We start from the raw sequence: 17395 nt of genomic DNA, 5'->3' as shown, positions 1-17395 counted from the left end.
CTTTTGCTTATTTAGCACCACCCAGGTGGCACATACAGTTTTAAGGAATGCTACGGGCATGAGCAACATTACCTAATCTAAGGGTTTGGATAACTTCCCCATGATCCACTTTAAAGAAATGATTATACAGTATAACTTCATTAAGACGTTTCTGCAGGGGACAAGGAAAGAGAACGTGTTAAGCTAGAAAACTTACTCTTGAATACACAAATGAAAACTAGCCAACAGGGATATGTAAGCACTTGATGTTTTTTCCGACATGAATGCATTTATTACAAGTGATTATTTTCATTTTGACCGTATTGAAATTCATTGATTAAATGTTAAACAATTAATTTATTGAAACCACCTATTCAATACTAGTTAGGTCTTTATGACTATAACAGTGTCATTACATTAAGTTTGAGTATGGTACATGTTTCGCCTGGCATTGCAGTATTGAATAGGTGGTTTCAATAAATTAATTGTTTAACATTTAATGCATGCATTTTACTTCTTGTATGTACGGGTACAGTGAAAAACATAGCCCATCTCCCATTTCTAAAGATATCAAATAATTTCGTGTGGCTATTTCCAGCCGAGTGCATCCCTTGTAAGGCAGACCCTCCGATGAGGGTGGGCGGCATCTGCCATGCGTAGTTAACTGCGTGTTATTGTGGTGGAGGACAGTGTTGTGTGTGGTGTGTGAGTTGCAGGGATGTTGGGGACAGCACAAACTCCCAGCCCCTGGGCCATTGGAATTAACCACTGAAGGTTAAAATCCCCAACCCGGCCGGGAATCGAACCCGGGACCCTCTTAATCGAAGGCCAGTATGCTGACCATTCAGCCAACGAGTCGGACATTTCTAAAAATGAGATGAGAGCATTAAAAGGCATGAAACAAGACTAGAGAACAAATACGATATCCTTTTCCACTAGGGCTAATTAAATATTAACAGTGTACTAGAAAGTGTGTAAAACGCTCACTGGAACGTATAAAAGTATGAGCAAATTATTGCAGATCACACTCCGTGTAAAACAAATGTTACGTGAAGTCTTATATTTTGGACTAGTGGGTTATATTAAACATAGTTTTTTGGTCACTTTTTTCAGCCACTGTTATTTGGAGGTTAAACTTAACCATGTGCAAGACAAGTGAATATAATTACTTTTACCGCTATCTTGAATTTGACAACACTTCAATTTGCTTCGATAGACTTGAGTCGAACATATGCGCAACCGGTGAAAGATGCGGATGCCTGTTCACTTCCTGGATTTGAATTTGTCTTCATTATTATAGTAAGCGATTTCTCAAATTTTTCAGTATCCATAATTGGGCTACCACATAACAAATGAGCATTGCACTAGTCAACTTCACATGATCATGTTTCTAATTCGTAGGTAGGCTATCACACGACAATATTCGCTACCCTCACTTTCACTCAACACAGAATTTATTTCTAACTTCTGAATGGAATGCAAAATGCAAACACAAATAGGCTTGCTGGGTTATTTAGCAATATCACTGAAAACCGGCAAACAAAATTGAACTTTCCTAAGGGTAACAGCTTGTTCCCTGAAGGCTTAATTTATCCCAGTAAAGTTCAGGAATTCAAGGCCATTTCCCATTTTTTGCGCAACTTTCCTCGACCTGCATCCTGTGGTGAGGGCTCTTATCTGTGTTGGAAATTACGTTCCTTTCACAAGGGATGGCAAAGTACATTTGAGGAACATGCTAAGGAGGTTTCATTGTATTTGGTTTATTTAATGATGTAATATTTGCCCATAAAATTTGCAGCAAGTTTTAAGAGAAAGTCTTAATGATAAATGCAAATTGCCAGTGGAATGCAATGGAATAGAATGGAATGATCTGAGAGTTCCAGAATTTTCAATTTTCACAGGGATCTTTTGGATATCATGTTCTCTGGTATAGTACTAAGTTTTCTGGGCACCTGGAAGTGCCTCATTAATGTCTGTTGTCACTTTTATACCTAGTTTTTTTTTTTTTTTTACTTAGTATACTTCAATTTCCAATATATCTCCTTTACCTTCTTAATATGTTAAAAAATTATCTCAGCACTTTGATAAAAATTAATTTGAACTTCCAGGAAATGTTTAAATCTGCGAAAACTGTAAGTCATCTTTTCTCACTGGGTGAAAAAATTCTTATGCTGGTTTGCTTCTAGGCTTCAATTTCCAACTCTCCCAGCTTGCACACACACACACACACACACACACACCCTGCCCTCCCCCACCCCACAGGAAAAAAATTCAGGGATTTTTTTATCATTTATCTAGAGATCATGGCAGTTTTAGATTCTCTGGTACGAAATTTATAAGATGCATTGTACCAATAATTCATGTCTGTTTACATTGTTTAAACCCCCCACCTTTATACATCACAATGCTTGGACTTATTTTGGACAAACTAGTTACTTGCTTGGGGGCAACAAATTAGCTCAAGAAAAAGGAACAGTTCGTTCTAGGTTCTCTCTTCAAATACTTTCTCATCTTAAGAAACTCTTTTTACAAACACCAGTAAATGTATGCAAACATTGGTCATGTTATTATGAAACATCTTGTTTTATTCTGTTGGCACTGTAATTCAATGTCCTGAATCTGCATGTATTGTCTGTAATGCATGTACTTGTTCATTATTACAATGATATAACACACTGGAATGACACATATTGCAATGATAATCAGTAACATAGTTCATAAGGTTTTGTGTTTGTGCAACAAGGGATTGAATAACATATTTAATAATTTGTACCCATATTTGAGACTTACAAGCATGTTTATCCTCAAGTATCCTCCTTCCATTGTTGGAGTAAGTGTAAAGAGTTTTGCTTACTTTAGAAAGTTATTGTCAAGATAAATATTTGAAGCTGGTGTTTACTGGAATTACGCCGGCCCCGTGGTGTAGGGTAGCGTGCCTGCCTCTCGTCCGGAGGCTCCAAGTTCGATTCCCTGCCAGGTCAGGGATTTTTCTCTTGACCTGAAGTCTGGTTCGAGGTCCACTCAGCCTACATGATTAGAATTGAGGAGCTATCTGACGGTGAGATGGTGGCCCCGGTCTCAAAAGCCCAGAATAACGGCTGAGAGGATGCATCGTGCTGACCACACGGCCCCTCGTAATCTGCAGGCCTTTGGGCTGAGCAGCGGTCGCTCCTTAAAACATTTTCAGGAAACCTGTATAAGGCAGAAATATATCCAGTTTCATCATATATTGTCATCATTAAGCATTCTCTTGAATAGACTTCAGTAGATGTATTTTTGATCTTGCCATCTGTCATATGTATTGGAATAGAGCATCAGTTCACAAGTAATTTTTGATTTTCTCTGACTTCTATAAGAAGGTTGTGCTACTGAGCAGTGTTCATTGCAAAATTTTTCAGGTGTATCTCAAGCTGTTCAAACACTTCTTGAAATGATCTAGCCACATGTGTATTGCTGCATGCACCACTTCTAGCAGTTTTGAGGCTGATGCCTTCACCTAATCTACTTTTAAGAACTTGATACTTTGATGGGATTTAGATCAGGCCTTCATCATCATCATCATCATCATCATCATCATCATCATCATCATCATCATCATCATCATCATCTTCTTCTTCTTCTTCTTCTTCTTCTTCTTCTTCTTCTCTCCCAAAATATTCCACACATGGATCATTCTCGGAGTTTTGAACTCCAGCCTACATTGTGTCGACATGGCCTTGTTGGTAGGCACAGAGTCCTGCTATCATGTCCAGTTTGTACGCCCCTTGAACAAGATGGGGCGTAAGGATTTCACAACACTTTTCAAGGAGGTTGCATTGGTAGTTAGTGGCATGTGTTTTCTCCCCCTCTTTTGCAGAAATGCAGTGATGTGTTGCCCTCACGTTACAATCTCCAGCAAGCCATCATTGAAGCTTTTCACATTTAGAAAATTGGCAGCGATTAGCTGAGAGTTGCGAACTTACACTCAGTCACTCTGGTTGTTCAGCTTATTTTCTACAATGAAAATGTTCTCTTCCAAGAAGAGAATTTGGCAGTTACTGACATTTGCTGGTTTCTCTAACAGTTTCTTGACTCTTTGGCTGTTATCTGACGTAAAGCTTCTGTCAGTTGCTGTCCTGTGCTTCTTCAGTTCCCTCCAAGCCTAAAGTCTTCCTTAATGCTGCATAACATAGTTTGTGGCAAGATTTGCTCGTTTAGTAGGTATCTTTCAGTTCTTTACGAATAATTAAAACTGTAACCAGTCACAATTTTTATTAAATGTTGTACTTCCTGATGCATTTCAGAGTTTGTCCAATGTAAAAAACATTCAGTTTTTACAGGCAATTTTATATATGCCAGTCTGTTTGAATGTATCTCGTATATTGATCGAGAGCCCTCAGGAAACATATATTCATCAGCTTCTCAACCATAACCTGGGTCAGATCCTGCCATAGTCAATACACCACGTAAATTTACATAAATTTGACATCAGATTTCAACAACACATGGTGGCATTTTGGCTATATAAGCATGAAAAATCAGCAGTTGCTGCACATCTAAATGACACAGGACATGAAGTGTCAAATATACAAAATGTTCTTACCGTTTTACACACACACATCCAGAAAGGATAAAATTAAATATTTCAGGAACTCCAGAAATTTAGAGACATCAATTATGAAATTCTCAACACATGCTCAATGATAAAATAGAAAATGAATATTTAAAAAAAAAAAAACTTGCTCAAGGGCAGAAAATCAAGTTCCTTCCAGAATAAAACTGGTGTGAGACAAGGGGATGCACTATCTCCTCTTCTATTCAACATTGCACTGGAGAAGATTATCAGGAAATTGGCTCTTGTACCTGCTGGCATCATACTGGGGAGACAACAGTAAGTCCTTGCATATGCAAATGATATTGTTCTTATTGGCCGTAGTGAATTAGAAATTATAAAATTTAAGAAATGAGATTTCCACTTCCGGAGGTGCATATGGCCCTGAGGTTCACTCGGCCTACACCAAAAATGAGAACCAGGTTAATTCCTGGGGGCAAAGGCGGCCGGGCATAGAGCTAACCACTCTACCCCATCACGTGCTGAGGTTAACAATGGTGGAAGCCTTTACCTTCCACTTCTCCAAGGGCCTTCATGGCCTGTAAGGAGGTGACTTTGCTTCTTTTTTGAATTAGAAATTAGGCAGTTATTTGTGGAACTAGAGGAAATGGCAGCAAAAATAGGCTTACTGGTAAATGATAAAAAGACACATTGGGTGGTTGTACAGAGACTGAATCATGAGGAGGTTGTCAGATTGCCTTTGAAGATTGGGAAATATATATTTAAGAGTAGAGGAGTTTAAATTCCTTGGTGTATTAATCGATGAGAAAAACCGAAGGCAACAGGAACACCAAGCTAGAATTAAGAATGCAAATAAGGCATTTTACTCTATGAGCCATATATTAGGCTACAAATTTTTAACAAGGAATGCAGACATATCTACAATACAATCATTCAACCAGTGCTTCTGTATGGTTCCGAAACATGGAGTATAACCAAGAAAGATCAGCAGCAGTTGCAAGTCTTTGAGAATAAAGTTTATAGATAAATATTTGGCCCATGGTTCGATCCTATCTCTCAAATCTGGCAGAAAAGATCTAATTATGAGATTTACTCCCTCTCTGAACGACACACTATAATGGGCATGATAAAATCCAACAACTGTGCTGGGCTGGACATGTACTGAGGATGCAGGATAACAGAGCACCAGTAGATCTATACAAGGGATCTCTTAATGGGAAAAGGCCTTCAGGAAAACCCCGAAGCCCCTGGAAGAAGGAGATCAACAAGGTATGCCGAACCTTCCAAATTGATAACTGGGAAGAACGGGCTCAAGATTGAAAAGGGTGGAAGAGGATTGTGAGATCGGCACGGGAACTTGCGTTCCTCAGAATCCTACGGAGTGAGTGAGCGAATGTATTAAACTTCAGAACCTCTCGTGGCTCAGGCCTCTCACTGCTGGGTTCGTGGTTACAATACTGCACTCCCTGTGAGATTTGTGCTGGACAAAGCAGAGGCGGGACAGGTTTTTCTCCGGGTACTCCGGTTTTCCCTGTCATCTTTCATTCCAGCAACACACTCCATAATCATTTCATCTGTCAGTCATTAATACACTAGTGTCCCAAAGTTAAGCATAATCACTAATCGTGGCCATACCGCCTGATAGGAATGTCAGACGGATTGCTGAACAAACGGAAGCTGACTCTCACACCATATGTCACACAACTTGTCCAAAAAAAGCAGCGTCAGAAAGGTTCTGATAGCTTTGACAAAAACTAACAAAACTTGGCAATGTCTTCCACAACAGCATATGCTGTTAATAGGGTGTATGGTTACCCACAATGGCCACACATGCTTCGCAGCGTCATGGCATGCGCTCTATCAGATGGTCCAAGAGCTCTTGTGGCAGTCGATCCTATTCCTCCGAAAGGGCAATGCGAAGGTCTTGGAAGGTCCTTGGTGGAGGCTGACGGGATGCAATTCTCCTCTCCAGTGCATCCCAGGCATGTTCTATAGGATTCAGATCCGCAGATCTCGCTGGCCAGTCCATGCGATGAATGTCTTCCCCAGCCAGAAATTCATTCACCAGAGCAGCGTGGTGCGGTGGGGCATTAAGCAAGGACTCAGTCAAATGGTGACAGTCAAGCTTGGTGATCTGATAAGCAAGTGGTAGTTTCATCGAAATTTATGTAAGTCTGTAGGATTGCCCTACACTGGTTAAGACTACAAGCAATTCGTGAATTCGAAAAATTTGACGTTAAATATTTAAAGTAGGACAAAATTCATAACCTATAATCAACAGTGCGCATCAGTTTTGTCATTTTATGGATGAAAAGAATAAATTCACACCTAAACTCGACTGTTTTGAGAGCGTATTAAGATTTCATGTCCATATGGTACAACATGTGAAAAAGTTTACGCCAGTTGTAACAAAATGTTTTAATGTGTATACAACAAATAGTTTTAAGACATTCAGCATTTAACAGATTATAAATGTATTTATACAGAGACTAACTAATGTCATTGTATTTTAAACATCAGAGTAAGGTTTTAAAGTTTCTAACTCAACAAATAGTCATATTAATCGAAACAGACTTTCAACGTATTAGGTCGTGTTACGTACATGTAGTACGTGTTGAAGATGTTAAGTACAGAACAAAAATGGCCAGCCAGACACCAGTGGGATCCGAACCCACAACCTCCCGATTTTGCGTCGGTTGCTGAAAGTCTGTTTCGATTACAATGCGGTCGTGAAAATTCAGTATTCATTAAATAGTCATATTCTTTTCAATAAAACGACGTAATATATAAACGCTTTATATTTAAGAGATTTTTTAAAGTTTATTATGGATAAGTTTGTTAATGGCAAACCATAAGTGTAAGTTCTAGAACAATGTTACCAATTTAACCTTGTAAGAATATTTATAGCTGAAGATGTTCAAAATATGAATGAAACATGTCCTGTGTTTTAACAATTAAGCAATAAAATAATGTATTGAATAGGTGGAAATCAAAGTTTTATTGTTCTCCTCTTAACAGACTTTCAATACGGAAAAAATGAGGATCGTCTCTTGCAATAGCCTACTCCTGTCGAATAACACCGGAGTCAGCTCGAGGTGTAATGTCCCCATCTGATGGCTAAATCGCTATCAAGAGTCATATACCCTCTATACAAGAGCACTGCAGAGAGGTTTGGAAATGAACCCTTGCTTTTGGCACACAATCTAATGGTTATGAATTGTATACTGCTATCTGTCTTATTCTGCTGGCCAACTTTGATGCCAACATTTTCTTTCCACCAACTGGATAATCTCCAAATCTTCATATAAATAGTTCTCTCCTCCTCAGATCTTGTTGTTCAATCATTTCTTGTCAGCCGCTGATGTGGTCATATTTTGCTTCTCAGCTTCACCAGGAGAGTAGGCATCAACACTCATTGAGTTATAGTTATCGTGAAGTATTGGTGACATTCTAATTAGCTTGTGTCTGCAGTTGAAAAACTCAGACTTGCTTAAAATTTGAAAATAAACTTATCAGATAGGTCTTGGAATTTTGCCCGTTTAAGAACTTTGATATGAGCTTATGTATTACGTTGTAGGCTTAGATATTATCAGGCAATTTCTGATGATGATTGCTATTTTTGCCATGATGATGATTTCATGTTTCAGTTATAACAATTAGTTTTTCTGGCTGTCAGGTCTGACTCATAGGCTGAATGGTCAGCATTGAGGCCTTCAGTTCAGAGGATCCCGGGTTTGGTTCCCGGCCGGGTCGGGGATTTTATTTGCCTCTGATTAATTCTTCTGGCCTAGGGACTGAGTGTTTGTGTATGTCCCCAACACTTTCCTCTTCATATTCAGACAGGTGCTCAAATATGTCAGCTTCATGTAAGTAGATTTACTGGCACGTAAAAGAACTCCCGAGGGACTAAATTCCGGCACCTCGGCGTCTCCGAAAACCGTAAGAGTAGTTAGTGGGACGTAAAGCAAATAACATTATTATTATTATTATTATTATTATTATTATTATTATTATTATTATTATTATTATTATTATTATTATTATTATTATTATTATTATTGTTGTTGTTGTTGTTGTTATTATTCAGACAACCTACCACACTACCAACCACCACAGAAACACGCAGTAGTGATTACATCCCTCCATATAGGGCTGGCGTCAGGAAGGGCATCCGGCCGTAAAACACGGCGAAAACGCCCTGTGTGACACAGTTCGCACCCCCGATCCTACACGTGTGGGAAAAGCGGTAGAAAAAGTAGTTGTTTTTCGGTCCGTCAGACACAAGATTCCAATTTATGGAACTAGAACATACCTAAAAAAGAAATTGCTTTGTATTTGAAATGGGCATCATAGGATTTTCTGTTTTTTTTCATGTCCATTTTGTCACTATTAAATATGAACAGACACAAAACAGCAAACATGTGAACTTCTCCACAGTGCCTTTAGTACCATGTGCAGGTATTCTCATTTGACACCATTTAAACTGCCTACACAGCAATTTGGATGTTTCGTTTTACTTTACCAAATGGCAGAATAAATCAGATCTCTGTTGGCAAGCCCTTTTGTTTTATTTTAAGACTCCACGATAGTTATTAGTGTAGACCTACATAAAAAACTGAGAATAAAAGAAAAATAGTATTATCTATATTGTAATGTAAGCCATTAATTTAAGTTCTTATTATTAATACTAATATATTTCAAGGAAGGAAGTGAAACAACAAATAAAAAATGCATAAAAAACAAATGGGCATGAACCTGTAACTGCTGTTTCCATCAGGATATAATGCATACTGTAATTTGAATTTGTTTCGGTCTGTGTGTGAATATAGTATAAGCCTGCCTTTGAATACAATGAAATATATTCCCAAGTCTTGATGACAATATTGTTATAGCCTGAATACAGTGCATAAAAATAATTTTCAGTGTCAACAACAGAGTTTATGAAGAGCGCAAGAAAAGACATTTTTACACCCATTGTAATTTCATTACTTGACATAATTAGTACAAAGCTGTTTGATTCTTTCACAGATGCAGTCAAAGTTACAGGAGCTACAAGAGAAGTTAGAACAGGAGGAACAGGAGAAGACTGAATTGGGGCGCAAGTACGAGGTAGCGAGAATGAGCTGTGAGCAGTTGGAAGAGGTAATGCTGTGTTGGATTTGTTTCATACTTCAGGAAATTTAGTTGTTTTTTTGCTACTCGTAGTTTGAGATGGAAATTATAGGACGTAAAATATTGATACAAATTTAAAGTAATAAAATATCAAAAATAGGTAAACTTTAAGAAGTGAAATGCTAGAAACCTTTTTTAATTCGTGACAAAAAAAAAAGAAAGAAAAGAAAGCTATTATTCTTTGTTTTAAATACTTCAGATTATCATATCTTTAAGTATCCATGAGAGTATCGGTCTTTTACTGGTTCTCAAACAGGAATTTAACCCTTTGAGTGCTGGCTGCAGTTACTTAGTTCTGTGCTAAAATTGTCAAGCTCTTTTTTCTAAAAATGCATTTGTGTTGAATAAGACATTTAAAAAAAAAATTTGAACTTTTTCTAAAATTTAGTTTTCTGTTTGGTTGTCCGAAAATGGCTCTAAATGGCATGTATTAGAATAATACTAAAATTAAAAGTGGACATAACTGAGAGAAATGTGATATTTCACATATTATTGCTGTGTTATTTTAGTATCTGTAATGCAACTAAGAGTGGACAACTTGTTAGCTATAAGGAGTGAAAGGAACAAAGTACATTTAAACATTAAAAGCACACAAAATCTTCTGAAATTCTCACTAATGTCCTAAAATACAGTCTGAATTCAATCCTCTCTCTCTCTCTTTCTCATTTTATAACATTGAATTACAATAGAAATTAGTTTACATTTGTTGCATGAGAAATGTTGCCACAATTACTCTCCTTCCTTACATCAAAATACGCTTTCTTGTTCTTTGAGCCAACGGCCAAGTTGGACGACACCATGGTGTATGTCAGTCATCTCTGTCCTATAAAAGAAAAATGTATTAATACTTTAAAACAAACTACCTACAGGGTGATCAAATTGAGAAGCTCACGCTTCCTGCTGTGGGGAAAACATTCCTTTAGTGCCATCTAACAAACCAGAACTGTGTCAAGTTAAACACTACCGGGCGAGTTGGCCGTGCGCGTAGAGGCGCGCGGCTGTGAGCTTGTATCCGGGAGATAGTAGGTTCGAATCCCACTATCGGCAGCCCTGAAGATGGTTTTCCGTGGTTTCCCATTTTCACACCAGGCAAATGCTGGGGCTGTACCTTAATTAAGGCCACGGCCGCTTCCTTCCAACTCCTAGGCCTTTCCTATCCCATCGTCGCCATAAGACCTATCTGTGTCGGTGCGACGTAAAGCCCCTAGCAAAAAAAAAAAAAAAAAAAGTTAAACACTGACACTTCTTATACGTAGGCAAGTCAATAAGAATCTGCAATTTTGCTCTCATTGTCTTTAGGTTGGTTCTATGGCGTTGCGTGCTTGCTAGATGGCACCATTGTCTATGTCTGTGGTAGGTTTCAGTGTGATCAGGTCAGTACAGCTTGCACTGTTGCGACGTCAAGATGGCCGCGCCACTCTGTTCGCACCAAGGAAGAACAGCGTTCTGTAATCCGTTTTGAGGGTGTACCAGGAGCGGAACTAAGTAAAGACTTTCATCACAAAATGCGGCTGCTGAGCACACAACGCCATAGAGCCAACGTAAAGACAATTGCAGCACAATTGCAGATGCTTGTTGACTTGCCCTCATACTTCTGAGCACTGATATAATCATCGGTACTCAATGTGTTAAATCACGTGAATAAGGAAACCGCTCTGTTGTGTATCAATAACCCGCGAAGACCAACATTCAGAAAGTAGAAGTTTGCAGACAAGTATGCAAGTTTCATGTTACCATGTCATTTCATATGATGAACTATTCACTGAATGGCATGTTCTTTGCTCTTGAACTGAAGGTTGAAATTTTGGTGGGTGTGTAACTTGGGATTATGTGATCCAAAACTTGCCATGTGTATAACTCTAGCATCAAGTAGAATAGGCTTGCTCGGGGTTTCTGGAAGTTGGCTGATCTGATGTGTATGTTTCCACAGGCAAAGAGCGAGCTGGCCTCGCAGTTGGAGCGTGAAATGGACAAAAGACAAGACTTGAGTCAGGAGGTGGCCAAGCTGCGCAGTCTGGTGCAGATAGGCAAAGATGCATTGTCCCAGGAACAGGCCCTGGTGCTTCAGTTGCAGCAGCAGGTGGACAAGGTCAATGTAAGTGTGATAATGGAGACTTACTTTGTGTGGTTGCTCTAGGTAATCCGCTCTTGGGTTTTATATATCTATCTGCCTTCACCAAATTCTCATCGTAGAAATAGTACATTACCTGGGGTCATCATCAGTGTCTAAAGGCAATACTTTGTCTATGCAAGCAATGTTCTCTGGCCTTTGCTCCTCAGTTCATTTCATAATAGGTACAATAATGAAGACTGTGCCAAATCTTGAAGTAAATTTTTTCTTGGTCATCCGCGGCGTTTCTTCCCCGTGATTTTCCCTTCCAGCAGATTGGTAAGGAAGGTATTATGTTGAAAGATGTGGCCAGTATCATTAGCATCAGTTCTCTCTTCCCTTGAATTTCTTGCAGAATGCTTTTGTTTTGTTCGCTCTTCAATCCATTTAATCCGTAGAATTTGTCTCCAGACCCACATCTCAAATGCTTCGAGTCGTTTCTAATTCTGATCTCTGATTGACTTTTAAAAAACTATTTTTAAGAAGAGCGATTTGAAAAACTTACATAAATGGAACTGATTGGTGTCCCGTATCCTGCACATAATTTAAATTTTCAAAAAAATAACTTTTTCCTCAGCCTTAACATTTTTCTAATTTAATAATAACCGAGCAAGTAGCTGTGCTCTCATGGTCGGCCAGCTGTGAGCTTGCATTCGGGAGATAATTGGTTTGAACCCCACTGTCGGCAGCCCTGAAGATGGTTTTCCGTGGTTTCCCATTTTCACACCAGGCAAATGCTGGGGGCTGTTCCTTAATTAAGGCCACGGCCACTTCCTACCCACTCCTAGCCCTATCACATCATCACCATAAGACGTATCTTTGTCGGTGCAAATAACAAAAAAAAAAATTTAATATTAATAAAAATGTAGCTTGTTTGCCAGGAAGCTGTCATGTTTTGTTGGCTAGAGTAAATAAGGGCCAGTGGGGTACTTGTTGGAACTTTCTGCTAGTTCGTAACAACCACTATCAGGTTTAAAGGATACAAAATAGTTTGTTTGTTTTTGGAAATCAAAGCAGATTTGAGAGCTATTTATGTTTTTGAACATCAAATGATCTACACTATCCCTCTGTCCACCATGAGCCACGGGAAACAATGACTTTAATTGCTCCTTAAACACACAATTGTATCATTATCATTGTCCTTATATCTTTAGGACTAGAGATACATTTTGTAATTCATCAAAACATCAAACCAGCCTTATTTTACTTGCTACAACACAAAACCAAATCTGTTACTACTCTAACAATCACCAAACAACTCTTCTGTTTTTTTTTTTTTTTAAATATATAGTTTGTTTGAATTGAAATAACACCTAGTTCATATGCATTGAGCCAATCAGTTTTAAGGTTTCATATTAAGAGAGCTCTACAACAGACTCGTTTATGAAATGCTTCAGAATCCATTGCATGTAGCAAAAACTGTTATGTTTTTCAATTTTGATCTAATCCGGGATAGCCAGGATGGTAGAGTGCTGGCCTTTTGAGCTCAACTTGGCAGGTTTGATCCTGGCTCAGTCCAGTGGTATTTGAAGGTGCTTAAATATGTCAGCCTCTTGTTGGTAGATTTACTGGCACGTAGAAGAACTCCTGCAGGACAAAATTATTGCTCCTCGGCGTCTCCAAAAGCAGTAAATGTAGTTAGGACATAAAACCATAAATCCAGGATATTTCAGTACACCAGGACAGATGACTATTCCAGTCTTGTCCCAGATAATTCAGGACCCTTTCTTTGTTCGTTATCCCTAATTATTATAGACTAGCAGTGCTTCTTACAATAGTAATTTTGTACTCTCAAACAGTGGAATGAGTGCTCAGTGCCATTAACTCTAATTTCATACTTTTCTCTTTCATATTGGATGCCTGCTGGAGCTTGCACTCAGTCCTTAATTGATTGAACAAAGATGGTTTTGATCAATCATATCCAAACTAGTACTAAAATTAACGCAATAGAAATCTCCTTACAGTCCAGTGTGAGAGTCACTTGAAAACTGATGCACCACATTAATTTTTAATTTTTTTTTTTACAAAGCCCATTTTTTCTCCATCTTTATTATTATAAAGTACATAGAAATATCCTTGCTGCTTGTATTCAAATTTAGTTCAATCGGTTCCCCGTGCATGGTGTAACACTCATTCAAGATGGCTGCTGTGTTCGTTGTCAGTCAAAAGCAACGTGGTGTTACAGTGTTTGTGTTCAGAGAATTAGATTGTAACAAAGATATTCAAGAGGTTGAAATAAGTGTATGGAGATGACACTCAATCACAGTGCACAGAGTCACCGGGTGCAGAGATTATTGGGCAACAGTGGCCCTGTCAAGATTGAATATTTTCTCCACTTTACAAGAAAATATTTATAAAATCCTCCTATCAGTACAAGTTAAGTCATCTGTTAGATGAAGCAAAGTCTATACATGTTTCAGCCTAATCTCAAGGCCATCTTCAGTAGTAAAACAGTGATTACATAATATACAAACAAATTAAAAATCGTAATGATGTGAAGTGACAGTGATCATGATTGGTGAGTTAAAAACACGTTCAGGTACAAAGTCCTCTCGTCTAATAGATCTTGCTGACTGTTAAAATGAAAACACTATGCTGAGGAGTGTAGTGAGACCATCAGTAGTACGAAGAAAATGTGTATAACAGCTGTAATGAGGAAAAAGGAATATATGAGTGGACGAAAAACAAGTTAAAAATGCTGTACGAAAAGAAAACTCATATGACTTACTTGTAACTAAAAGTTGTCTCGAATGGAGATGACCTTGTCGGTCTCAAGTCACATTGACAACTAAGCCTCTGTGTGGCTTACTGTGTATCTGTGTCGATGTGGTTGGGAGGGGTAATGGAGGGGCAAGGAGGGAGGGACGTTGTGTTTGCCCAATATACGTTGAAAGACATGATTGGCATTTTAATTTGTATATTCCAGAGTTTGAAAATTTTTTGTTGCTGTTGACAGTATGAGAATTAAAAAAAAAAAAAATTTGTATTGGTGTGAATGGTCTTGAAAGCTACTTTTAACTTGTGTTTTTTAAAGATGTTTGAAATAGGATATATTATTATTATTATTATTATTATTATTATTATTATTATTATTATTATTATTATTATTATTATTATTATTATTATTATTATTAAAGGTAAATGTGGTGAACCTCTCTTTAGGGGAAGATTGTTTTTCTAAGGTGGTCTTGGGTTTATTTCTAAATTTATTGAGAATTTTATTCACGAAAGCTTTACTGAAACCATTACCTTCGGCTATTGCATAAATGGTGTTTATTTTCTTTCTAAAATTCTTACGGGATACCCTAGATATTGACCAGTATAACAATCCCGTCTATAACTTGAATGAAATCGGCGAAAAGAAAAATATTTTATTGGAAACCTTTGTCCCGCTCATCTGCGAACAGTTCATTAATAACAGTTTCACTACCGACATTCTAGAACAAGACCCGCCCTTCCATCAACACCCTCCTCCCGCGAATCACAACATCCCTCCCTCCTTGCCCCTCCCCCTCCATTACCCCTCCCAACCACATCGACACAGATACACAGTAAGTCACACACAGGCTTAGTTGTGAATGTGAGTTGAGACCGGCAAGGTCATCTCCATTCGAGACGACAACTTTTAGTTACAAGTAAGTCATATGAGTTTTCTTTTCGTACATCATTTTGAACTTGTTTTTCGTCCACTCATATATTCCTTTTTTCTCATTATAGATGTTATACACGTTTTATTCGTGGTATTGACGGTCTCACTACACTCCTCAGCATAGTGTTTTTATTTAACAGTCAGCAAGATCTATTAGATGAGAGGACTTTGTACCTGAATGTGTTTTTAACTCACTAATCATGATCACTGTCACTTCAGATCATTATGATTTTTAATTTGTTTGTATATTATGTAATCATTGTTTTACTACTGAAGATGGCCTTGAGATTAGGCTGAAACATGTATAGACTTCGCTTCATCTAACAGATGACTTGACTTGTATTGATAGGAGGATTTTATAAATATTTTCTTGTAAAGTGATAACCGTCAATATGGAATGAGATTCATAACTTGCAATATTTTCTCCACTGCAACCACACAAAAATCTGACAGTGTGCAATATGTTAACAACATAGTTGTAGACTACAGATGCAAAACTCTGAGAGAATTGTTGTGCCAACTGGCAGTTAAGGAAGCAAGTGTATGCACAGCATACTGAAATACTAGAGATCCCGTTGCTTTCCTCACTGTGCCAGAAGTTGCTATTACATATCAGTCTGCCAAGCCCACTGAAATGTGTGCATCAACAGACACTAGCATATTTTCACACCACTCATAACAGGGACTGGCTGCATAAAGACTGGTATTACTAACATCGCTCATACCTCAGTCACTTTCATATTGTCAAAGCCAAGGAGGAGACTGTGACAGGTCAATGAAAGTAACAAATTTATTCTAACCCATACCAGAAGACACAGTGCACTGTAAACACTCCATCTTGCCAGCAAGGGCATGAAGCAAATGTATGCACAGCATATTGAAGTACCAGAGATCCTAAAATGTTTGTTGCAGGCTTTCAAGGATAAAGAAACAAGAGTGAGTGTGTAATGAACTAGAGACTCCTAACAGAAATACCGGTAGTTGGGATAACTTTCTTTCAAGAGTTGTAATGGGAGATGAAACATAGCTGCGTCATTTTGAACTGGAGGCAAAGAGGCAATTAATTAGATGGCACCTTTCAAATTCTCCCCCAAAAAATGAAACTCGAAGTGGCATCTTGGACAGGAAAAGTGATGGCTACTATTGTTTTCAGGAATTTGAGGGTGGGGAGGGAGTTCTGCTTGTGGACGTCAAAGCTCTAGGAACCACCATTAATTCACACATTTGTGGCAGCTCTAATGAAACTTTACACACGATTGAATTGTTCATCCACATAGACATAAGCAGTGTGTTTTGCAGTTTCACAGCAACACTCAACCTCGCATCTATCAGAAAATAAAGGACACTATCCTTGGACAACGTTGACACATGAGCCTTCAGCCTTGATTTGGTACTCTCTAATTAACACCCCCCTGGTAAACTGAAGGAGTCACTTTGCAGAAAGTGGTTTGAAAGTAACAACTCCCTTATGGTGAATGTTATATAGTGGTTTAGATGTGGCAGACCTGACTTCCATCATGCAGGTGTGGACACACCATTTGGGATAGAAATATGCTTTGGTAAAAAAGAAAAAATGTGGTGTGTTAGTTTTAGAGTGATCTTTGTGTTTTTAACAGTACGGTAAAGTTTAATGATACGGCCTCGCACTCTGTACTAGAACTCCGCTCTATAACAGTCTCTTCCACTTGATTGTAAAAAATGCATGGCATAATCTGTGCTTTATAATATTTACCAAGTTGCCATAACTCTTAGATAATTTTTCAGACACACACTTTTGTGATCCATCAAGATTAAGGAAAGACATGATTGTGGTTGTCTCTTTGCAGGGTGTGAGCCAGAACCATAATGTGGCAGCAAGTAATGGTCCTGCATCAGAGCCTTCTATCACAGAGGTCAGTATTATATAATTAAGAATTGTAGGACATTTCCACAT

The 17395-nt window shown here is 38.2% G+C and overlaps 1 protein-coding gene across 8 annotated transcripts in view; it reads left to right on the top strand.

Moving 5' to 3' along the window:
• The window catches only part of LOC136884204 (ribosome-binding protein 1), a 262166-nt gene that overhangs the window by 211624 nt on the left and 33147 nt on the right, over nt 1-17395 (top strand). For all 8 annotated transcript variants that reach the window (XM_067156254.2, XM_067156250.2, XM_067156251.2 and 5 more), the window contains 3 exons: nt 9560-9673; nt 11634-11798; nt 17289-17354. In XM_067156254.2, the coding sequence (XP_067012355.2) occupies nt 9560-9673; nt 11634-11798; nt 17289-17354 (345 nt within the window). The remainder of the gene's footprint in view (nt 1-9559; nt 9674-11633; nt 11799-17288; nt 17355-17395) is intronic.

Source organism: Anabrus simplex, chromosome 12, assembly GCF_040414725.1.
Source record: "Anabrus simplex isolate iqAnaSimp1 chromosome 12, ASM4041472v1, whole genome shotgun sequence".
NCBI classification, from domain to species: domain Eukaryota; kingdom Metazoa; phylum Arthropoda; class Insecta; order Orthoptera; family Tettigoniidae; genus Anabrus; species Anabrus simplex.
Note: the sequence above shows the minus strand (reverse complement) of the source record. Positions and strands in the feature narration are given on the sequence as shown.